General features: G+C 40.0%; 1 protein-coding gene across 1 annotated transcript; it reads left to right on the top strand.

The window, feature by feature from the left end:
• Nucleotides 1–17,528: 17,528 nt before the first annotated feature.
• Nucleotides 17,529–21,653, top strand: MRPL53 (mitochondrial ribosomal protein L53). The gene is made up of 3 exons (XM_082044523.1): nt 17,529–17,656; nt 18,929–19,041; nt 20,695–21,653. The coding sequence occupies exons 1-3, from the start codon at nt 17,568–17,570 to the stop codon at nt 20,820–20,822; spliced, it is 330 nt and encodes a 109-aa protein (XP_081900649.1). The 5' UTR covers nt 17,529–17,567; the 3' UTR covers nt 20,823–21,653.
• Nucleotides 21,654–24,867: the final 3,214 nt, after the last annotated feature.

Here is a 24,867-nt window from a genome sequence, read left to right as displayed (position 1 = left end):
TATCTCACTCCATATGTATATTATAAATGATCCATTAATGCTAAAATTGTACAAAAATATGTGTTTTGATTAGGTGTATCAATAAATCACATTTCATTGTTTTGCTTTTCTAGCAATAGTCTTATTTTACTCATATTATGCTGTCAAATCATTCTTTGAGGCGGCTCTGGAGTAACCAGGATCTTAATTAGCAGGCCTGTAATGGCTCAGCAAGCTGTATTTTCAAAAGCTGTTTGACATCCAATACTCAAGAATCCAAATTTCATTCAAAGAATGTTTTCCTGTCTGCACCTCTAGCACATGTCAGAGCTGTAACATGTGTCAGTTTCCACACAGTTTAAAAAAAGCCAGTAAGAGGAGTCGACTGCAACTTTTCACTTTTATTCAGAGATAAATTAGTGCACACTAAATCACAGTTGATTAAAGCAGATAAGGAAGGGGAAGGTTCTTCAGGCACATACATTTGTGGTAGCTCATGTTGACATCAGTATAGACAGTGTCTGCCCTTTGGTCAGATCCTGAATTTTTGGGGTAGTTCTGGTGCTTAGAAACAGTAGCCAAAATGTGTTCTTGTTAGGTGACATTTTTAATGCACTTTCATGTAGAAATGAGGTTCAGGTGCTCCTGTTGTCTTTGTGTGGGGTCTCTCTGCCTGCAATCCCTCATGTTTCTATTTTGAAAACAGTGTCCAATTGGAAGCACACTTGACAGATAGTGATTCAAATCCATGAGTTTCATGGAAATAAGCAGCTGGATAGAAGGTACAAACTGTCCTTAGGCTTACTATGGGAATGACTTGAACATGAAGAGTGTAATTATACTACTAATGCAGAGAGTCTGCACAAAGGAGAGGCTTTATATCTGCCTTGGGTGCAGAAAATACTTGGATGGGTATTATTATATCTTCTTAAACATGAAGGATTCCCCTTGGAATCAATACCATTAGTCCTGCTGCTCTAAGAACTACTTGCTTAGATGTGTCTAATATAAAAAAATTCACCAGTCCAACACATCAGTGACTGAGACAAAGTCTCCATATTACTTGGTGCTTGTGCTGATGTCCATACAACACCAGGCAAAGGTCTGTCACTGAAAAGAAAACCTTCAAGTGTGAATGTAAGACTAGATTTTCACCATTCAGGCCGAGAATAATATTGTCACATCTCACAGATGGACATGGCTTTTCTTCAGCAGTAAGCCTCTAGCTAAAAACCTCAAATCAAAGTCCAAATGCATTAGATAACTAGAGAGAAAAGGTAAGTGCAGATTTTGCTGTAGTCTATACTACAGGAAATTAGGAGGAACTCCCTTCGTAGGCAGCAGTATTAAACTAGATTTATGGCAGTGTAACCAAAAGGATATGGCCTTGGGGTCCTGAGATTCCCTGACACAGTGATTTATTTAGTTGTGAGAATTTTCTTCAGATAATTGCACAACAGATTTGTTGTGGCTGCACAGAGGAATAACATAATCATCTTTATTACTGTTCCACTAATACTAACATCTGCCAGTTAGTGCTTTGTTACTGTCCAGATCCCAAGTGGACTCTGCCCAGTACAGCCCCATCAGGGTCCCAGCAGGTTCTGAATTCAGCCATGGCCAGGCAGCCACACCAGGCAGCTCCCACACCAGGAGATATGATGCCTTTGGTTAAATCCTGGCTCAAGTACTGCAACCCTCCTGATCACACTTCTGAATTGTTTTTATCTCTGGTTGTTTATATCTCCCTGCACGTTGTCTTTGGCTGTGTCCAGAAAATAATATAAGGACATGTAAGGAAATAACGAATAGCGATGGATCCCTTTTGTGCTCTCCTTCATTCCAGGAATAGGGGGTTTAGGGAGCTGAGTTAAGTGGAGCTGCTCTACTTGATGACACCTGTTTAACCAATTCTTCACAATTTTTTATAATCCCATTTTTAAGCCATTTATACTCTTAAGACCATTTTTCTCTTTTCTTCTTGTAAAACTTTGAAAAAAGCATCAACAGTATCTATCTGGCTAGCAGAGAGGTTCGGAAAAGTGCATTTCAAACCTGTTGGGACAAGCAGGTATATAACTGAAAATACGCATTCTGATCAATTACAAGGAAATCTTATCACTCAGATTTCAACAGCTCAGCACTAAAGTCCTTGTCACAAAAATTTAAGGAAATACGAACACCCTGTGAAAAGAAAATAGCCAATTATGTTCCAACAGTCACTTGGGTTTCTTTAGACATCTTCCATCCAATATTGATGAACCTGTTAGTTTTTCTTAGGGGAGCTGGAAAGATTAAAACCATGTATTTTTTCCTTTGTCTACAGAAACTTCTCCTTCCAGTCCCTCCAGGCAATAGCAGTACACCACCGCTGTCACTCTGATTTTAAATACTGACAAGGAACCAATAAAAACGATTCGTGTTCTCAGTGTCCCTTGCAGCACAGCTTTCTATTTCATATAGTCTAAGGTCTTCCAGATTTGTTTCAGTGTTTCACCTTTCTCTTTATGTTGAACCCAGCAGCCTGTTAGTGTATAGGAAATGATAAATTACACTAGTTTCAAATGGAGAACATCTTTCTTTGTTTCCTGGGGGAAAGCAAAGCTGATATGATTTCCCTCTCTGTGTGAAGCTGCTGTGCACTGCTTCCAAATGGCTGAAGTAGCCACATTTAACTAGCCTGGGATTCTAATTATGTAAAGAACATTCATTTGAGTGCATTAAAGAAAAAATGAAATAATCACAGGCAAATAATAATTATTATTATTGTTTTTATTATTATCACAGTGCACTGTGCAGTGGAAAAACAGACTGGTTCCACCTACAGTGCTTCATTAAATTATCTGGTTGTTTAGTTAAATCCAAAGAGCACAAAAGCCCTTTGTTATAACAACACCAAAAACCTGCTGGATAAGAGCTGAACGAAGAAGGCTATGAACTGTGAAGGTGCAAATGTGAACACATATTTTAGGATGGGCATTGCTCCACTCCAGCTAAGAGCTGCCATCCCAGGAGAGGGCAGCACTTCCCAGACACATCAGAACGTTTCTGTACCTTTGACCCAAGACAACGGCTTCATGTGGTGGCAACCAGCAACACTGGAATCTTGCTGGGAGAAGTCCAAGAAGTCCAAGAATACATGATTCTTCTCCCTGAACTCTTCATGCCTGTTCATTACTACCACTGCAATTAAACTACATTCAATCTGTTGTGTTGCTAGACCTGAAAGGCTAAAGGAATCCATCTGAAATGTGCTTCTTATGATGGGGTCATTAATTCCTGTTATTTTCCCCGCTCAGGAGATTAAACCATAACACAATTTCTTCTATGTATTGATGCCACATAATAACAAAACATCATGAAGGTGAAGTTCTCCTGTGCAAAAGTCTAACCTTCTGTGAATTGAAATATGTATAGTGTTACTCAGCAGATCAAAAGTGTACCTGGTACAGTACAGCCCTGTATTAACTCTCTGGGCAAGTCACAAGAGAAGTCTTTAGCTTGGAGCTGTCTTGCAGATGAAGCCCACTCTGCTCCAGAGCTGCACAAAGATCTGACCTGAGCAAGTTTTTTGTGTGTAGCAGTGGCCAGACTGGTCAACCGGGATGGCTCATGGGGAAATAAAACAAACAAACAAAAAAAATCAGTCTAACAAAAAATCCCAATCCCAACCCAAACTAACCAACCAACAAAAAACCACACCAAAATAAACAAACAAACAAAACCCAAACAGCAGGTTAAAGATAGGTTCTTGTTGGTTTTGCTTGAGAGCTGGAGCCATCTTCCTTTCCCATAACAGAGTATGAAATTCATCCAGGTAGGCAAGAAGGAACTGATAAGTTTTATATCTAACTGGGAAGGCATGGCAGGCAAGTTGTAAGAAGAGATAACTTGGTGACTCGGTTGACAACATGTTTAACCATCCCAACCTCATCTAGCAACTAAGGTCTGGCAACAAAGTTAGGCTGACTTGTCAACAACTGTCTCCACCAAAATCTAACTTACAGGCTGATCCCATTTGTTTACTTTCATTTTGCTTGTTAGGTTGGGGCAGGAGGAAGGAAATTATATGCCTAGAAAATCCTCCAAATCTAGCTGCATTCCACACTTAAAAGTATTTATCACTGACCTTTCCTCCTCACACAAGAAAATATTTTATAAGGAAACTATCAGTCCTTTTCTGACTTTCCATAACAAAACTCATACATATTCTAACCCCCTTTATTTTTATTATTGGTATGCTGATCTCTACTTATGAACCAACTGCACACTCCAAAAGAATACTGAAAAATACACACACACACACACAAATTCTTTCATTTACTCTTTTGTAGGTCTTGGTAGATAGACCTTTAATAAGACTGAATTCTGTTTGTTTTCCTAATACCATAATCCTATGTTGTAAAAACCTTATGGAAGAGAACTACAATTTTTGTGTGATCAGTCTAAATTTATTCCCACCTCCAATTAATTAAATTACAGTATTTGCTATACTTACAGAATCCCGTGATATAAGTGCACTTCTTAAGATATCCTTTGGAGCTAATTTGGGATATCTAAGTCATCCGTATGGGCTGGCAGATATGACATGAGACTTAGGGGAAGAGCTGGAGGCCGGGGAGGATGCGCCCACTGTCCAAAATAACAGTGAGCACCCATGTATAGACAGCTGAATCTTGTCCCAGAGTGGAGCAATTTACCACTTCTTTTTTCACTTGGATCCTTTTGAATATCTGCATGAGTTTAGCAGAAGGATAGATGAACCCATCCTTGAAAATGAACGGCATGTGGGCAGTAAGAGTTTTCTTCTGTGATCATTCTTCACATTCTCCATCTTCCACCAAGGAAATCCAAAGTCAGCAGTCTAGTCAAGAATGTTTCCAGGGTACCTGTGGCTGTAAAGAACAGGAAAGTTAGGAAGCACTACAGAAGTCCTGCATCCTTTAAACACACGGTGGTGGCTGTAACTATAGTGACTTGCCACATTTAAGTCGTAGAAGACTCTCTGGAGTTCTGGAGCTCCGTGTTCCCCCAGAGCAAAACAGCCAGCACCTGATAGAAGAAGCAAGAAGTACAGCGAAGAAAAAAAATGTGGGGTGCCTTTTACCTTACATTTTATTATTTTCATCATATGTCTAAGACACTAGGAAAAGAAATCAGGGTAGCACAGGTCTTGCAAATAGGATGGTAATGTTGAAAAAAACCAGAGACCCCTGGATGGATGGGAATAATTAGGCAATCTATACCTGCCAGGAAAGGAAGACTCTTACAACAGCAATGATTGTAATAAAAGCACACAAAAGACTGATTCTTTCTTCTTCAAATGGAAATAAGACCTGGAGCACATTGTGGCATGTGGCACACGTGTCAGGGAAATGAAAGGCATCTGATATTTGCTCAGCTTCCAACAAGAGAGTAGCATTTTGGCACAGCCTAAGTGGCATAGAAAAGCAGGTGTGAGGTATGAATTTCACATTACCTGCTTCTATTGCCAACATTACATGCTCTGTTACTGTAGTTGGAATCCCACATCGAGAGGGCTGAAAAATGACATTGTGAAACATTGAAGAGAAGAATTACACAAGCTCTGGTTGTTCAGCTGTGCACCAGTTTGAGAAAATGCTTTCTGTGAAAATCCATTAAAGCAAATCTGATATGGCTTATCTAGCTGCAAAATATAAGTGAGTTCCACATAGTGTTGGCACAATTAGACACAGTCATCATTGCTTTGGCATGTAGTTGTTTTTAAGGCATTAATACTAAATTGGTATTAGTTAGAAAGCTATTCTGGCATGAAAGAGTTTTTATATAGTCGTATTCAGAAATTTCAGTGAGAATTTTGATCCAGTGTTATCTGGATAAATTTTATGGACACAACTCATTGACTCTGAGTGAACACAGGTATTGTAGTTGACCAGTGCCATCCCAGAAACAAGCATGGAGAGACAGGTTAACATCCCTAAACATGTTTCATATGCAGGGAAAGTTTTGGATTAATCTCCCCCCTGCCTTGTTTGCACAGTAAAATCACTCCTTGAGCACAGGAAAGCAGAAGGGGAATGGACTCAAGTGTACTTGCTGAACAAAACTGTGACCCTATGAAGATGTCTCCCATGGACTCTAAGAGGATCAACCTGGGAGTCACCAACGTGTGAGGCACCTCAGGCAGGTCTGCATCTTGTCACAGAACACCAGAGGATTCAATGGATGTACTCCAGCATAAGCCTGGATCCCCATTGCAATGAAATATTAGCAAAAGAAAGTATCAGTTCATTCTGCACAAACTCCTGTGCAATACACAGGGAGGTGCCCGTGGCCACCTAATGCATTTTCAAGGCACCATCAACCTGATGTATTTCCAAGTTTGTTGTGGCTGCTTAGCTTTCATTATCAAACTGCTGAAAATCATATAACATGACATTGGCTAATTATTGGGGGGGGGGGGGGGCTTTTTTGGTTCCTACTCTATCATTATCAGTTACTTGTCTTCAGTAGCTTCAAGGTCACAACTCAAAAATTAGGTTGGCAGTTTATCACTTGTTTCTTTCTTCTGTGCCGGTACTTTTACCATTAATCAGCAGTTTTCAAGCAACTTACTTCTTCATTTTGATACTGTGATTGATACAATATGTAAAGGCTTTAAAACATACTGGTTTAACTGAGACATCTCTTTACTGAATGCCACCTGGAATAAAATGTCTTTTTCAACTCACTGCATCCGGTGTTTTCCTGGAACGGTTACCAAAAATTAAAGCATGAGCCTTTTCACCCAAGGTTTAAAGTAGTGGTTGAGTAGCGCTGTTTGGATCACATCGGGCTCCTAAAGAGGCAGAGCAATCCTAATGAACTGATACTAACCAAAGAGATTGATATCACTTTTGGATTTCATCTAGATGTTATTTATTTTCATGCATACTCTTGTGCTGTGTGAAACCTATGGAAAAGTGCATATATGAAAGCAGACTAGGACTGCTTCACGTTTAACTACTTTTCCTAATGGAAAAGTTTCATATACACATAAAACATAATTCCCATGGCACTTTTCTTCATATAGCTTCTTGATTTTTTCTCTGAGAACCTGACCATTCTCAAGTAATGTGGAGCCATTGATGCATATATTTAAACCTTATGTTGGTAGAGAGAGCCATTTTATGCAAGACTCTGCAGTGTCACTCAAAAATTTGTGGTTATGGTAAAGTCTTTGGTGGCTTCAGCAAATTTCTGACAAGGATGAGAATCCTGATCAGCCGTTTCTCTGTAAAATGAAATTTTAGCACCACAGAGAATGGAGAGTGGTTTAGACTTGTATTTCTTTGAGTACATCTTCTTTCTGGCCACATCTGCCTCTGTGATACTCCTTTCAGTGTAGCTCCCTCCTTTGACTTGCCCTCCCCACATTTGTAGGATGAGAAGGCAGCAGGCTAATTTCTTTAGATGGAGAAAATGATAGATGTCTGTAGTTACTAGCTGCAAGGAATTACAACGAATTCAGAAACTGCTGGCTGCTGTTAGGTGGTGGGTGGCAGTTTTGGGGCTCTTTAGCCACCTGCAGCTCTCAAGCTGTTCAAATGTGATTTGTTATGCTGGGGCTCCATCCATAAGCAGAGGGAGGCCATGCTAACATGGGGCCGATGGGTTATTATGAATATCTACCAGCAGGAGAACCAGGAGAGACTGCTGAAGCCAGCACTGCTGGCTTGCTAAGGAGCAATGGGATGCCCTGGGAACCTACTGTCATCTCATGCCCACAATCCCTTGACACTTTGAAGTATGTGGACTCTTTGAAGTATTGCAGGGTTAGGAAGCTGGGTAGCTGTTCCTTCACTTGTATTTTTATTTTATGGCCCCCTTTAAGCCTCTTGGAGGTGATCTAAAAGGCAGCAAGAAGATGAGTCATAACCCAGTTTCCAGAAACCTGAGCAACACAACACAGGCAGAACAACAGGTATGATAGTAACAGTGGAAAAAAACCCTGACAGCTATGATATTCCTAAAGATAATTGGTCTTTGCTGAGGAATTGTACCATTAAAGAGCAAAAAATTGCATTATTGACATAAGTACAGTGAAAAATACGGTAGAGAAGCAATATCTGAAAGCAATATAAGTGATTTCCCCAGAACCTGATCTTCTAGAAGAACAATTTTACTCATTGAGCTATTGCAGTGATCTATAAACAGATGGGAATACTCTTACAGTGGATACAGAAGGTGTATAACATAAAGCAAAAATCCCCTAGTAAGTCCTGTGACATACACGAGTACACTCCCCAGAGGCACACAATGTATCGGTGAGACAACACCAATAGTAAAGGTCAGAAATTGTGAGCACAAATCACAAAAGCAAACAAAGAAATCTCCCCTTTTGAAGCACTTTAATGAGATGAAACTTCCTGTCACATCTTTAGAGTTTATAGGTATCGACTATGTCCCAAAAGCCCCAGGAGAGGGGGAGGCAGGAGCAGCTTACCAAGACAGTGAGAAGCACAGAGGGTTTAAAACTTAAATGCGTCACTACCAAATAGCACAAATCAATAACTGGAATAGATTACATATGTTTGTATAAGGCTGGGACAAGAAATTTGTTCCTCTGAGCTGATTACCTCTGCCTGATTACAGACAGGTGCATGGAAGCTCCACAAAAGGCAGTGCAGGGGAAGGCTGCGGAGACCTTTGGCGTGTCACAACTATTCCATGGGAGCTGTCTGCTGTTGTAAATGTATTTTGTAAGAAGCCACAGGCAGTTGCCTCTTTGCTGTGCACTGCTGCCTTTCTCAAATGGTGTGCTCCTTTCTCTGCAGTCACATTCTTATTAGTTTGGACAACAGAGTGTTTGCAGAGGCAAACCTGTTTTGTGCCTGCAGCACAGGAGTGGGCTACAAATGATCAGATGTCACCTTTCCAGTATTGCCAATAAACCCAGCTACCACTGTAGAAGGGACTCACATACAAGGACAGCTTGTGCCTCCATCTCCCAAACCTCACATTTCTACTGTACCTGGAGTCAACATAGTACTGACGCATTTTGTGAGAAAAAGCCTCTTTGGAAAAATGCTGGTTTACTGTTTCTTTGGTGATTCGGACTTAGAATCATAGAACAGTTCAGGTTGGAAGGGACCTTCAAAGCTCAGCTAGTCCGAACCCCCTGCCATGAGAAGGGACATCTTCAACTAGACCAGGTTGCTCAGAGCCCCATCCAGTCTGACCTTGAATGTCTCCAGGGATGGGGCATCTACCACCTCTCTGGGCAACCTGTGCCAGTGCTTCACCACCCTCACTGTAAAAAGTTTCTTCCTCATGTCTAGCCTGAACCTCTCCTCAGTTTAAAACATTTTTTTTTAATAGTTTAAAACCATTACTCCTTGTATTATCATAACAGGCCCTGCTAAAAAGCCTATGTCCATCTTTCTTATAGGCCCCTTTTCAGTACTTAAAGGCCACAATAAGGTTTCCCTGGAGCCTTCTCTTCTCCGGGCTGAACAACACGAACTCTCTCAGCCTGTCCTCATAGCAGAGGTGTTCCAGTCCTCTGACCATGTTGGTGGCCCGCCTCTGGACCCTCTTCAGCAGGTCCATGTCTTTCTTGTGCTGCAGGTTCCAGAGCTGGATGCAAGACTCGTTGGGAGGAACTACAGTAGACAGTAAATTAATGTGCTCCCTCATTGCGGGAATGATGGAGATATTGATTAAATGTGGCTAAGTCCAGTTTCTCTGCCTTCATTCTGGAGGGATATTTGCTTGAATCTCTGTTTTAGTATGGTAATACCCAACCACAAATGTTTGATTTTCACTAAGTTTCTCAATGAGCCTCTGAGAAGCAGAGATGAATTTGCTTACTGCTAGAAATGATCTTTGTAAAATAAATTATATTTGTGATTCTTAATCTCCTGTCTTTATACATTATTAATTCATTTAAAGATGGGAAAACAGCCTGAAAATACATGTATTGTAAATATTTCTATTTTTGTACTGTTGATTCATCTGGTTAATTTTTATTCATCAATACCAGAGAGGGAAATGTGACTGGCCTAACTGATATTGGATCAAGTGATTTCAACATGTGAATAAAAGCATTATATGCACAAAACTAAACACAAGTGTTTGAAATCTCTGACTCATACATTCTCTGTTTAATATGTATATACTTAATGCAAGAAAGTAAATAAAGGTAAGGATTTTATCGGTTATCCTAAGAGCCCTGAGATGTTTAACTTGGCTAATGTAGTTAAAGAGGGATGAAATGTGAATATGTCGTAATTTATCCAAGATGGAGCAAAAATTTCCACAGCTTATTCTGGTTTGAGATATTTTCAAAACATTAAGAAACCCTGTCTGGAAAATCTCACCATTTGGAACTAGCTTAATAACCAGCACTCTGCAATCTCATATCATCAAGGCTGAAAGTGACCACTTACACCGTGGTGATTAATCCTCACTGATCTGTGGATCCTCACAGTTTTCAAGTGGAGATTAAGAACATTTGATCCTGACTGGAAGCCTACCAACAGTAAGAATTATATTTTGAAATAATCCTTCATGAACCTACTACAAATAGTTGTGACTGAGGGTCCACAGGTTGAAAACTGCTGCTTTAAGAAATGATACTTGCTTCATTCCTGTATTAACTGGCAATATATGCTTAAATAAAATTCACCAGTTTTGCTATTTATATGGCATTCCATATTCCTGGTTTCATCTGTGTAACATAAATTCCCTGGGAATACCTATCTAAACTGTCATCTGCTTCCCATTGTTTATATAGTGTAGCTTCTGTATGTATAACAACACTTGCACTATCTTATTTGTTCTCCTCTATCTTCTGACATGCTTACTTCAATTAGTACAGAATAATGTAATTATTACACTATTAATGTAATCACATAAGGAGATACCTAACAAATACCTCAAAATGGCTCAGATCTTTATTCTACTAATTGCTGCAGTACATTTCTGCATATCATTGACCGCATTGCATCTGGAATTCTTGTGTGAAAACAACTGAATCATATTCTTACTGCGTTGTGCAGGTTTTTAAGCAAACATACATCTGTTATTCTAGAATAATGTCAGACCAACAGATTCATGATCTAGGCTAGGGTTTTTGGTATGGGTGTTTTCCATAGCTGAGCATAGGACTGCAAATACAGAATGAGCTTCATGCAAAGCATGTTGTGGCACATTTAAATTTACAATAGGGAATATTTTTATCGTGGTCTCTCAGTAATGCAAGCTACCTTTTTATTGGAATTATGATGTTAAATTTAGTAGCACACCACTGGTGTCAATAAGTTTTCAAGTTTAAAGAAATATGGTCTTCTAGTCACAGGTGGTAAGAATTCTTTACAATGGCTCTCTTGAGGACATGCTTTTTACTTACACTAATTAATAGATAAAATGAAATTAAATCTTACCAAAATGGTTAGATAAAAATCCCATTTTCATATCTAGTTCCTTTATGTTTGCTTGACTAAATATTTTGTGTTTCAACTTTTATCTGTGTTAATTAGGTATTCTATGGCTTATGTGTATGTAATGCCTGGATACCTTCTTGAAGTCTATAAAAATAGAAGTTAAACCTGGTGCATAAATAAGCTTGTAGAATATCAGGTGAACGCTCTTGCCATGGAAAGAACTAAAGTGTATAGAGGGACTCTCTTGGCTGATAACCACGTTCAATTGCGAACTATTATTACAGTTTGCTGACAATACTAATAACTTAAGACATCAATCTATAGGCATGGCTATTCTTAGCAGAAGACAGTGAAAACAAACTGCTTTGCTTACAATATTCACCACACTGAAGCATGCCCTTAGCAGAGCAGTACAAATGTCAATATGCTGCTGAGCTCCTTAAAATCCATAACAAGTTATCCAAAGCACAGACAAACCTTCAGGGAGTCTTTGAAAATATAGTTCAAATTCCAGAACAACCCCTTGCTCCAAATTCTGCATTTCTGGAAATCTGTTCCCTCTTAAATTACAATAATGTCTCTGTTAGAGTTCTGTCAAATGGGAACATACCCATGGATTACCATGTTCAAGGACTTTTAAAGTAAAGATATACACTTTTAATCTACCTGGACTTTCAAGCACAGACTCCAGACCTCAAGGACACAAGTGCTAACCTTGGGTGGGTGCCGTTCATTTCAGCTCATCTTTGTGCATTCTTCTATTATGATAATGGATTTTCTTTGCTGGAAGCAACCACGTATTTTAAATAAACATACAAATCCAAAAGATAGCTGCATGCATTCAACACAGTATTTATTAGACAGGGAAGAAAAACAGATTAAGTAAAGCTTTTGTTCCATCTCATATGAAGGTGTACCTTGAAAAACTCCAGTGTTATCATCAAGAAATTAAGTTACGGAAGTCAGGAACTGGCACAGTGTGTTCTCAGACAGTTAATTGCTGCATATTATTTTAGCAAACATTTCTGCTGGCAATTGTTAACCTCAGGCAATAGAAATCCATGTTTGTAGAGGAGGAAAGAGCAACTAGGGAATCTGTTTATTCACTCCCATAAAAGCTTTTCATAACTGATATGCAGAGTTACTATTTCAGAATGAATTATAAACCAAGCTCATGTTAAGTGGCACCTTTGCTCATTGAGTTTAGTTTTATTTCTGAAAACCACATTAACAACTATTAGTTGATTTATAAATGATATGCAAAATTTGTAGTACTGTTAGTATAAAACTCTGCTTGACTTCTACAGGTTTCAGAGAATAAAGGATCTTTACAAGCTCTTCTCTTTGGGGAAATATTTTTAAAATTCAGCAGCTGACATACGGTGTAGGAATATTCAGTTCAAAGGAAGAAACAAAACCAGACAGAAAACACAGAGTGATTTATATTTTTACAACTGCAATCAGAATTCCTCCAGTGTGGTAGGGGATTCATCCCAACACGTCCTTCAATGCAGCACTAGGATTTTATAACGACTTCCCACAAGCCCTTTGTGATCTTGACCATCTCTGTCCATTTTTCTTAACAAGATATGCTCCGTGATACTGTGCTTGTCAGAGTGTTTTTCTGTTTCCAGAAATAATTCATTTCTCCTGTCAGGCCCAGCACACTGTCTTTCTCTGGAAGCATCACCCCCGTGCAGAGCAGGCAGGCGGCTGGATTGGCGTTGGCCCCGTTCTCCTCAGCGCTGGCTGCTGCCCTGAAGGCAGCGTTACATTTTATTCCCGGACTACATGGCATTATAACTAGATGTGCAGACATGGCATTTTGATCGCTAAATTCTGAGCCTATTGACATTTATGACAAGACTCAGAGAAAGACCCAGGAGGAAAGGATAAAGATGCAGAGGAAAGAATCAGCTGAGGATGAGCAGAAATAATGACCCAAATCTCCAGAACTGAGTAAGTACACGGATGTGCGATAGCATCCCTGAAATGAAGTGCTGAGAGCCCTCTCTCATGCACTGTTTCTGAAAAAGAATTGGAAAGACCATCAGATTTTAAGGGAAGAAATGAACTAAAAAGCAATGAAAAGCTAGAGACAAGGTGCTAACACCAGACATATCCAAACTATGGAGAAATTAGATTTCAAAAGCACTGAAACGTTGGCCTTTCTGTAGTCAGAAAACATTACAGAAAATTAAAGCGATAAGAAACAGGGGGAAATGTGGAAGAATCCCCCTGGCATCTAAGAGAGCTGTGAAGATCAATGACAAAAGAGGAATATTGACTCACTATAATTAATATTATAGTGTTTTTTTGCCTGTCTTCATAATTTCAGTATAAAATATGGCTGCATTTTTTCCTTTGCCATGTACAGCGCTTAGATATAAATCATCTATAGACTCGTGACTACACTTCAGTGAAACTAATGACATGGAAGTCTGTAGACATGGGATGAGGCAGCATTTGTAACAAAAAAGATTAGCCTGATGAAAGGAATACTAACATAGTTTCTATTATAACTTTTATGCCTCTTCATGTTCTTCTGCTTTAGGAATGTGTATGATTACCACCAGGTAGAAGAGTCATGAATCATTCAGTTTCCCAAGGACATCCCTGGAGAACAGTCTCAAATGCAGACATCTGAGAGTTCCCAGATTACTTGTGGGAGCTGGAGAGACTGATTCAAGGTCTTTTATGGATGAATTATCAGCTTTCCTGAAATGGCATTTAAATATTGTGCTTCAAAGGTCAGTTGGAGTTACTATAGTGAAATTTATAGTAAATTATATTACAGTAAAAATATTTAAAATTATATTATTAGACTGTAAAAATACATTTATATAAAATATAAATGATATTCTAGTAAATGTTTAGGGTGGTACAACACATGGGGGTTTACCACCACCTGGGTTTAAAGGCAGATGAAGAAACGTTTGGCATCTTTTAAATAGTTGTGTCACTTTGCTGTTTTTCTGTCTAATTTAGTAATTGTAAGAGTTAGCATTCTCACCAGGATTATCATCAGCTAAAACTACTGCCTATAGAGTGAGTGTAGAGAAATACTTGGCTGTCCACAAGGAGGGGAGCATCCAAGGATGGGATAGTCCTACTCATAGTCCCTTGTTTTCATTTCACAGATACAGTCTATTCTTTGAGAGGAGGAAAAGAACACATAATCTTTTAGTTACCACATACCTGTTATTTCATGTTACTGTGAACCTGTTGGACTTCAGAAAATTAAAAAGTGAGTTACAAAAAGCAGAGGTGGGTTTTGATTATTCTAAACAGGTGGCTTAGAGGGGAAAGATGCAGCTTTTACTGCTGACGATAAATATCAAAAAGTTCACCAATCTGAGTGTGGAAAGGAGAAAATAAAATTTTATCTTTGTTTAATTGTGCAATGTAAGCTAAACATTCTACATTAAATTACTATCAAAATGCAATAAGAGCAAATATAAAATTGTTTTTGCCAGTTTTTTGAAGTCAGAAAGTGTTATCGTACCAACAGCAGAGAGAATGAAGCCCTTAGAAAAATCAGTGCTCATTCTTTCTTACCCAATCCTTCACTGATGTTATTCCTTCAGCGCTGCCATAGAAGCTGATCGAAATTTTGCTACAGATTTTAAATGCAATATATCAAGCTTTTTGTAGTTACAATGAAAAAAGATTTGTTGACATTTTGTAAGTTAGTTTTGCCTTCTAAATGTAAAATACTCAATTTACCTTGTCCTTTATCTGATCCTATTAAATATTAAATAGGAAAAAATCCTACTTAAATCAGCCATTTATTGCTTACAGTGGAGTCTTTCAAAAGATATCTCACAGAAATGTAGTTTTTCCCATAATGGAAAGACTGTGATATTAAAAGAAAGGAGAATAAAAACACTGAACATTAAAACTGTATTGACTCTGCTGTGTTCAGTTTTGCCACTTGATTTCTCTTGGCTAATCTCAGCCAAGAGGATGATTTTTCTCAATGCCTATGTTATTATTTTTAGAAAAGAGGGCTTCCAAGAAACAAAGATAAGCTGCTAAAAACAGGTTACCCAGTACAAGGGACACTAGATATTTAACGCAGTTCCTGTAGATTGGAAGCATGGGTCTGTACCGAATATTCGGCAGAAACCCACACCGTGCGTTTTCAGTGCCACCGTTACTGGGTTCGTCCCAGTCCACCCCAGTGAGCTCTGGGTGCTGGGAGCAGCAGGAACTCATGAGGCCGCTGCGGCCGTTTTTCAGCGAGCTTTCTGCCACCTGGTGGAAGCTGCACAGCTGACACCAACTATACCGACACCCGGAAACCTTTGTTTAAAGAGTAGCGGTGCAACTACTGTAGCTAATAATCAGAAAAAAAAAAAAACCACAAAGAAACAAACCAACCCAACACCACAAAACCAACCAACAAAACCCAAACCGAAAGCAAATAACAAAAAAGACACCGCAAAACAAACAAAACCAATAAAAAATGTATTCACTTCAAGTAGCATTACACCTTGCAAGACTTTCTTCTGCTTGATATATTGCAAAACGTTGCCTCTAATTTATCCTTAACCATAACAGCTGCTCCTTATTTATCCATGTGAATGCCCTTGTCAAGTCTATTAAATAAACTACTTCTGGAAGACATGAAAAGCTGTCATACCACGGGGAATTAGCTCAAATGGTAGAGCGCTCGCTTAGCATGCGAGAGGTAGCGGGATCGATGCCTGCATTCTCCAGTGTTTTGGGCAGTCAACGTGGCTTCACCAAGGGGAAGTCACGCTTCACCAACCTCATCACCTTTTATGAGGACATAACCAGGCAGATAGATGATGGTAAAGCAGTGGATGTGCCATCTCGCTGCCATCCAGTGAGACCTGGACAGGCTGGAGAGCTGGGTGGGGAAAAAATTAATGAAATATAACAAGGGAAAGTGTAGAGTCTTGCATCTGGGCAGGAACAACACCAGCTTCCAGTATAAGTTGGGGAATGACCTGTTAGAGAGCAGTGTAGGGGAGAGGAACCTGGGGGTCCCAGTGAACAGCAGGATGACCATGAGCCAGCACTGAGCCCTTGTGGCCAGGAAGGCCAATGGCATCCTGGGGTGTATTAGAAGGGGGGTGGTTAGTAGGTCAGAGAGGTCCTCCTTCCCCTCTACTCTGCCCTGGTGAGACCACACCTGGAATATTGTGTCCAGTTCTGGGCCCCTCAGTTCAAGGACAGGGAACTGCTGGAGAGGGTCCAGCGCAGGGCAACAAAGATGATTAAGGGAGTGGAGCATCTCCCTTATGAGGAAAGGCTGAGGGAGCTGCGTGTCTTTACTTGGAGGAGACTGAGGGGCAACCTCATTAATGTTTATAAATATGTAAAGGGTGAGTGTCACGAGGATGGAGCCAGGCTCTTCTCGGTGACAACCAATGGTAGAACAAGGGGTAACGGGTTCAAACTGGAACACAGGAGGTTCCACTTAAATTTGAGAAGAGACTTCTTCTCAGTGAGGGTGACAGAGCACTGGAACAGGCTGCCCAGGGGTGTTGTGGAGTCTCCTTCTCTGGAGACATTCAAAACCCACCTGGACACATTCCTGTGTAACCTCATCTGGGTGTTCCTGCTCCAGCGGGAGGATTGGACTAGATGATCTTTCGAGGTCCCTTCCAATCCCTAACATTCTGTGATTCTGTCATAGATTTACCATAAAGAAAACAAACCCAACTTTGCTTCTGAAGTTCATGGATACCGTACACCATAGCTTCCCAAAAGTATTACCCCACCCTCTTCCTCTGACATGCAAATCTTAAGGTGCAAGGGCCATCTAAATCTGCTGCAGAGCCTAGAAAAGGCCTTTCATATCAACATTGTGCCTTTCCCTCCCTCCTCCCCCAAATTGTATCAACTCAGAGACAGTCAGAGGAGTAGCCCAGACAGATTGCTCACTTGGTCCTTCTCCCTCCCTCAGCCATAAATGAGCCCAGCCCCGAGCGCCTGGCAGGTTAAATGAGGCTGGTAGGGCAGCAGCCTGCGTTCCCCTGAAAGCAGACACAGGGCCCACCGGGCCGCAAACCCCCGACTGCCATGGCGCACGACCCCCGGGCGCGGACTACATTTCCCAGGTGCCTGCGGGGCGGGCGGCACGCCCCGCCTCCATTTCCCGCCTCTCCTGGGGGCTGTTGGGACTTGTAGTCGGAGGGCAGGAAGAAGATGGCGTCCAAGATCCGCGTGGTGCTGCGGCCGGTGAAGAGTATCCTTGTCCGCTTCTGTCCCTTCGAGTCCGACGTGGAAAGCACGAGGTGAGGGGGCAGCGGGGGCAGCGCCAGCCCCGGGGCGGTCCGGGCGTGCTCCGGCCTCCGGGCCTGTGCCCGGCAGGGAGGCCTCGGCCGGGCTCCCCTCCGTGACCCCCTAGCGTCCTTCCTGCGCCCGGCCTGCGGGCTCTGTATGTTTTCCGGCAGGTGTGAGGGCTGGGGTGTTTTGCCTTTAGTTTTATTTATTTGGGGGTGGTGGGAGGCTGGGGTTATGTGTGCCCGCGGCGCGGCCAGTGCCCCTCGCCATGGTGGGGTGAATAGGAGCAAATCGTGAGGAAAACGGCAGCACCTGTTGTTCCCTCTCTGGAACAGAATCTCTTTTCACAAACGTCTGCCGCGGTTTAATTTTCATGATCCTGAAAGCTTGCATTTATCAGGGATCTGTAACTCAGTCTAGGCAGAACTTCAACCTTTCGGAATGAGAAGATGCTGTGTTTGCCGTAAGGGCTCTGTTTGTGGTGAACATTATTACCAGGATGCACACAGCATTCGTTCCGTGATGATTTTTGAAGGATCCCTGTGCCTAAGAGTAGACTCTCGGGTGTCGGCACATGCATTTGGCTGCACCAAACTACCCAGGGAGGTGCCCCCTCAGTTGCTGAGCCTGTAGGTGAGGGTCTGTAATCACTAACCTAAATACTGACACCGGGAAGAGGGAGCAACAGCTGCTGCTCTGTCTTGGTAATTAACTGTTGGAGAAATCTAAGTAATTATGCTTCTTGAGTGATCACAATTGTAAAATGTAATTTGGCAATGCCTTTACAAACACATTTATTTTTGAAATTAACTTAGTAACATAACTTAACTCAGAATGTTTTTAAGTCACCAGAATGTCAAGTTGCTGTCTCATGCATTTCAGAAATCCACAGGAGGCCGATGGTGTTAAATCAATAAATGCTGTCTCAAACCCAAACAATAAAACATTGTCAAGCAACCAGTGTATTAAACAAAATTGAAAATCACTTTGCTGATTTTTTTTTTTATTATTATTGTTATTAACTGAGCTGAAAGAAATGCAGAAAATACTAAATTCTTTGGTATACTTGTTACATGTTAGTGTGTAAGGAGTATCCATTTGTATTTTTAAGAGTGATTATCTCATAAGAAGTACCTGTCTGAAATTATTAAATTAAATATAAGTTCCATATTTTTTATACTTTTGTTGCCCAGGAATATAAAGATACTCATATTAGTTTTAGAAATATATTGACTATAATTTTCTCTACAATGTACCTAATATATTTTCAAATATATTTTCAGAAAATTTCTTCAGTATATAAACCATAAAAAAATCCAGGCCACTAACAGAAACTGTGAAGTGACTGCTGATGTGAGACACGATGGGTCTGAACCACTTGTAGATGTTAGGTTTGGTAAGGAGCTTTTTTTCTTTTTTTTTTACTATGTTTGCTTTTTTTCTGGTCCATAGGTGGGTGTTGTGCAGCTGGGAGAAAAGAAGGGCAGGGAGTCACTAAGAGCCTGTTGTCTAGATAAATGTGTCTGTATGTCTTCATTCTACAGTTAGATCTGGTGGATCTTAGATCATTGAGCTGAGTTAATGTTAGGATTGAGTCTACTTTTGCACCTGTGTGACACACTTGTGTGACCTTGCGGTCAGGGACAGCTCCAGGGAAGTGTAGCTCTGTTTTGACATAAGAGTCTGTTCACTTTATGTAATTTTCTTTTTGTTGTCAGTGATGGAGGCATCTCAGTCGTGAGAATGAAAATGTTGAATACCTTTAGTTGCTTATGCAACTGAGTAACTTACTATGCAGTTTGAAGAAACTGCTCATATAGATAAGACCATACATGTGCAGATGGACTTGCAGAATGAGGTCAACTGATGTACAACAAATTTTTTTGTTTCCTTTGAGGGTATAGTGAGCAGGCAGGGAACTGATGGTAGAAATTTCATCAGTTCTGGAAGCGGCCCAGATTCTAGGCTGTGAACAGATGGCTCTAATCTGCTTTTGTCCTTTTCTCTGGCTGCATCTTCTTTCCTGCTGTGCTGTAATGGACCAATATGTCATTTGAGCCATTAAAGTTTTCATTATTATTGATTCTTGCTACCCCTATTTCTTTAAATTTCAATATACTTGGTAAATCGGTAGAAATGTCAAGAGTGTCAAATATGCTTCATTTTGCTTAGGAAAGTCTAGTTATTTCAGTGTCGACGTTGCTTGTTTCTCCCTCCCCCATAGCTCTGTCTTTCCTGTCCTTATCTCTAGCTGTGATGTATTAAGACTTAAGCAGTAAAGCTTAATGTTTTTCACTGTGTAAAACCAAAACAATTTGTTTCACTAATGCCAAGAGCTACAGCTCTGAACTCCAGCTTTTCTAAGAGCTGATTATTTTCCAAGTGAAGGGTTTGCTGTCCTTATAGTTGGCAAACATGGAGCTGGAACTTGAATGCCGTGCATGATATTGCATTATGTGGCTTTGAGTATGGCTTTTGTATTTGCGAATCTTGCAAACATAAATAATTAATGCTAGGTACAATACTGAACTTCTACTGCCTCCTACCTGTTCTAAAGTAATTTCTTTCAGAATTTTGGAAATTCTAGTGCTCTTAATTTTTTTACATTTTAACCAGCAGATTGTGTAAACCAGTTTGTTGTTTTGGCTAAAGAAGAAAGTTAAATGGACCATAGACAACATGTTGCTAAAATGCTGAGCCATGTGTGGAAATTATGCCTTCCAGTGCCTTCTGTGCCTTCTGTTAGATGACTCTGAGGGCATGGCATGAGCCATTCTCATCAAATATGTGTTTTTACTATAGGTATATCTAGACAAATGTTTTAGATTTTTCAATAGTGCAATACAGAAATGAACATTACGTGTGTATGGCATACAGTTTAATATATTTGTTTGTTGGTGGTGCATAATCAGATTATTTGGTAAGTGGAGTACTTTCTAATCAGACAAGATGAACAGGGTATTTAGATTTATATATAAAAAACAGAACTGCACACTAAAGTAATTGTGTCTTAGACTTTGTGACGACATAGAATTTTTTTCCTTTACAGCTGATGGGGAGCGACTGATAATGAAGGGAGCCAACTTGACAACAATAGAAATGTTAACAGCATTGGGGGCCAGATGTAATGCAAAAGACCTTAAGGAAGAACCGAAAAGCAAGAAGAAGAATCCCTGAAGAACAAAAAAGCAACTGTGTTTGCATTTGCATGTGTTAAAATCAGCAGGCTGTGCAGAGGGCTTTTCTCAAATGCAACAAAATCTGAAAGAGAGAGATGGCCAAAACACTGGCCAGTTAACATGCAGCAGAACGAACCGTTTAAAGGTTCTCTATCTTTCCCTGAAGGAAAGCATAATGGATCAGCCAATCTTCTAACACTAGTGGGTCGGAGTGGTGTAACATGCATGAATGCATCTTTCTAAGCAGTTGCCTCTCAGTTGTCTGCGTGTTGGACTAATATCACATGTATTTGCATATAAATGTGAATAATGCACATTAGTTATTAAATTAATATTATGGTGAAAAAGATCTCTTTGTATGTTGTTTCCTACACATTTTCTATACAGTAGAATACAAAATAATATTAGAGTGGTAATTATTTTTGAAAAGTATTAAACACAAACATCTGAAGAAAACTTTAAAAGTATTCATCATTGACTTACCTGAGGGAGAGCAAGCTGCAAATGCAGAGTGGATTTTGTAATACTGTATTTATAGTATGTCTGTTACTAAGTCCCTACCATTTTCTTCCTCTCTTTTTCAAGAAAGTGTGAAATTTGCTAAATGTAAATTTAGCTCAGCAATTAAAGTAACAAGGTAATGGAACTCTGAACACAGTAGGACTACTCATCCTGCACAAAAGTAGCTAAGTTTAGCTCAAAGGGAAAGGTAAGTTAGTATTTTTGATAATTGGAGAAAAGGGTTATCTTTGAAGTTTGATTTTGTAATATTTTTGTCACTCACTTTTGGGAGGTTTCATTAAATATTTTCTTAAGATCAAAGGAAGAACTTTATTTGGTGTTTATAGCCCTGTGTCCAGCCCTACTGTTTATTAAAGTCAGTGCTTGGCTGTCTTGTTTGTGTTACAAAACTCGGTGAGTTTGGGAGGGTTGATCTTTCTTCAGACGGTGCAGATGAGGGTGTCAGCTGCACATGTGTTTCATGTGCCTCAGTTGTGTGCTAGTTCAGTTCATAATGAAAATGTAATTAAAGTTCTGGTTTGGAGAATTGCAGGTGCAGTACTATTCAGAGGTATTAGTTCTACCTGTTGTTAATCATATGCCTGACTTCTGTAAAACTGTGGTACCTATATTTCCAAAGTTAATTTGGCAGCAGATTTAGGACATAAATCTGAAAGTAGCTTTGCCTCACTTTTACCGAGATTTGTAAATGGACACCGTCCTTTGTGAAAGCAACATTGTTTTGAATAGCACTGTCCAGCTAGTTCTTTGTAACTTCTTCACCAGGGTGCTGAAGTCAAGGTGATGTCCTATGTTGCAGAAGCAGAGCTGTGCTGAAGATATTTAATGACATTTTATGGTGGCCTCCACCATGTGCTTGCAACAAATAGGAGAGAGTGAAATAGATGATTGGGTCAATGAAATTTAGATGTAGGAACAGTAGTTGTGAATGACTTAGTCTGTGATGAATACCTCTGAATACCTCCTCTGCAGTCTGTTATCCTTTTTATCTTTTTGTTTGTTTGTTTGTTTAATTGGGCCACTAACTCTTCTGAGAGTACTGAGCTCCTGAACCTGCTACTGAGCTCCCTTCTGGTCGAGGACTTACGAGAACATCTGAAACTGTTTGAGAGGATTTTACATCCTGTTGAGCCTAGAAAGTGGACCAAATAGAAATAAGGCTGTTCAAAGAACAGTTTGGGTGGTTTGTGTGTTTTGTTTTGTTTTTTTGTCTTTCCAGTTTAGAACATCATATAGTGTGACTTAATCTGAAGAAGTGTTACAGGGAAAGTGAGAATTACTGAAGTGGAAAAATACTGCAGCATTATTAATTTCCCAGTTAATATTTTTTCTTTTTTTTTTTCTCTACTCATATGGGTAGGCGTCCTGCTCTGTAAAGACACGTTCTTCATGTTCTCATTTTAACCCAGAGATGCCCAACGTTTTTGTTTAGGTTGGGCCAAGGCCTGTAATGTAGCCAGGGAGAGATGACTGACAGTGATTCAGTGGATGAAGCATTTGCTGATGTTGCTTTTGCTGTGCATGCTAGTAGTAAAACTACCATTTGTGCATGAAAAAGTAGTAATGACTAGGATTCAAATATGTAAGGCATAAAGGCAAACATACAGGATAAAAAATAAAGCTAAAAATATGCATTCTCAAGACTACAGGATATTGATCTAAACAAGCAATATGGGCAAGGAGGTCATTATTATTCTAATGTGTAGAAAATGGTTCTCCCTGTACCATGTAGATAGAGGCACAAATTTATTTTTCAAGTATGTTAAAGATAATCTTTAATTAATTTCTTCTCTAAGCATTTAGATAACTTTAATGTGAGCTGCTCCTACAGTAACAATTTCTGCTGCTGTGTGATTGACTGAAACAAAGCTGAGCGACCTGCTGCTCTGACATCTTTCTGACAGCCACAGGCCGAGTATTAAGGTCAATCATGCAGCACAAAGCAGGGCTGGGTGAGCACTGACTTCACGTGTTGTTATTCTCTATCCCACTGATCTTGATTACTATACCCTACCAAAAATGTGGGTGCTTGCATAAATATAAAAGGAACTGGAACAGGCCCTCAAACACCAGGATTAACTAAATACAAATGCCATGTCCATGTAGTGTGTCTGATAGCAGGTGATGACATTAAAATGTCTAGAGCTCCAATACCTGCAGATTTAAAGCAATTATTAGAGTAATCTTAGACCTGTTTATTGTATGAATACCTAATTATTTAGAGGTTCTTGTCAATGCTTTGGGAAAATAGTCCTGAAATAAATGAATGTGCCATTCAGATAACGCTAGCTGGTCAGGGTACTCCCTTTTTAAACATTTGTGGCATGGATTTTAGAAAAACATAATGCTGTCTTTAATAAAGATTTCAACTGGGAGCAGCAGTGTTAATGAACATCTCCACAGCAAGTTTTAACTACTAAAGAAGTACATAAATTCAATGTCCTGATGCCTTTCTCACAGCGTAGAAAGAGGTTGAAATATGCTATCACTGGTAGTTAATTCATTCGTGCAAATTCTGCTCCTCGTTATTTGTGGGGATCTCAGTTTGGGCAATTTCATGCTACATACTATAGGAAAAACTAGGTGCAATGCAGTATCGCTGTGCAAACCTCACTTGAATCACGGAATAGTTGGGGTTGGAAGGGACCTCTGGAGACCATCTAGTCCAACCCATCTGCTAAAAGCAGGTTCAGCAGAACAGATTGCATAGGAACATGTCCAGGCAGGTTTTGAATATATGCAGAGTAGGAGACAAGGAAGCAGTGGAAGATGCTTTAAATCTTAATTCTTTTGAAAGTGTTGCTCTCTAATATGTTTTTCATGTTTGTGAACATGCAGAAGGTGTCATCTACTAATTTCAGAAAATTGCCCACAAGTATTTACCCTGTTAGATGTGGAAGAATACATTAATTTTGGTTGGCTTTTCCTAGTTCTACACCTGTACTCTGGATGAATTATGAATGACCAAGGAGTTTACATGGTGTAAGGAAGCCACAACAACAACAAAAAGTTAAATGTGCTTAGACTCTATTTGATGGTTCTCAAGGCTTTTGCTCCCAAACTTATCTTCTGCATGAGTACTCTTCCTTTGCAGGTGTATATACCCTTTGCAGTTTAAGAATTGCTGGCTCACTATCTGCCTTATCAACTATGTGTCCTGCTGCTGCACTGAGTGATTTGGGGTCAACTTCAGACTGATGGGTCACCTCTCTGCAAGTGCCTCTCCCAGCTGTGCTTCCCTCCCTTCTCCTGGCATCATGGCCTATCTCCTTCCTGGTACTGTTTGATGTCTTCCAGTCTCACCTTTTGGCCTTGGAAGGCCTGAATCACTCATCTGAACCTTTTTTGTTGTCTGCCAAGAGTTAGCAGTAGCTTTAAGTAGCCAAGGCGCTTTACCTGTGGTAGACCACTGCTTGTTCTCCCCCGTTAACCTCGCTCTGTATGCTGAGAAAGGTTGGGACAGAGCAGCACGGACGGTTAGAGGTGCTACTTTGCTTCTGATTGTCCTTAACAACAAATAG

Source organism: Streptopelia decaocto, assembly GCF_964273445.1.
Source record: "Streptopelia decaocto genome assembly, chromosome: 2".
In the NCBI taxonomy this organism is placed as follows: Eukaryota; Metazoa; Chordata; class Aves; order Columbiformes; family Columbidae; genus Streptopelia; species Streptopelia decaocto.
The sequence above is the reverse complement of the archived record's forward strand: the minus strand, read 5'-3'. Positions and strand labels throughout refer to the sequence as shown.

Bases quoted from the DNA above. Each gene is read 5' to 3' on its own strand.
- MRPL53 (XM_082044523.1), top strand. From the start codon at position 17,568: ATGGCGTCCAAGATCCGCGTGGTGCTGCGGCCGGTGAAGAGTATCCTT. The intron at 17,657-18,928 runs GTGAGGGGGCAG...ATATATTTTCAG, and splicing joins TCCGACGTGGAAAGCACGAG to AAAATTTCTTCAGTATATAA. The intron at 19,042-20,694 runs GTAAGGAGCTTT...TTTCCTTTACAG, and splicing joins ACTTGTAGATGTTAGGTTTG to CTGATGGGGAGCGACTGATA.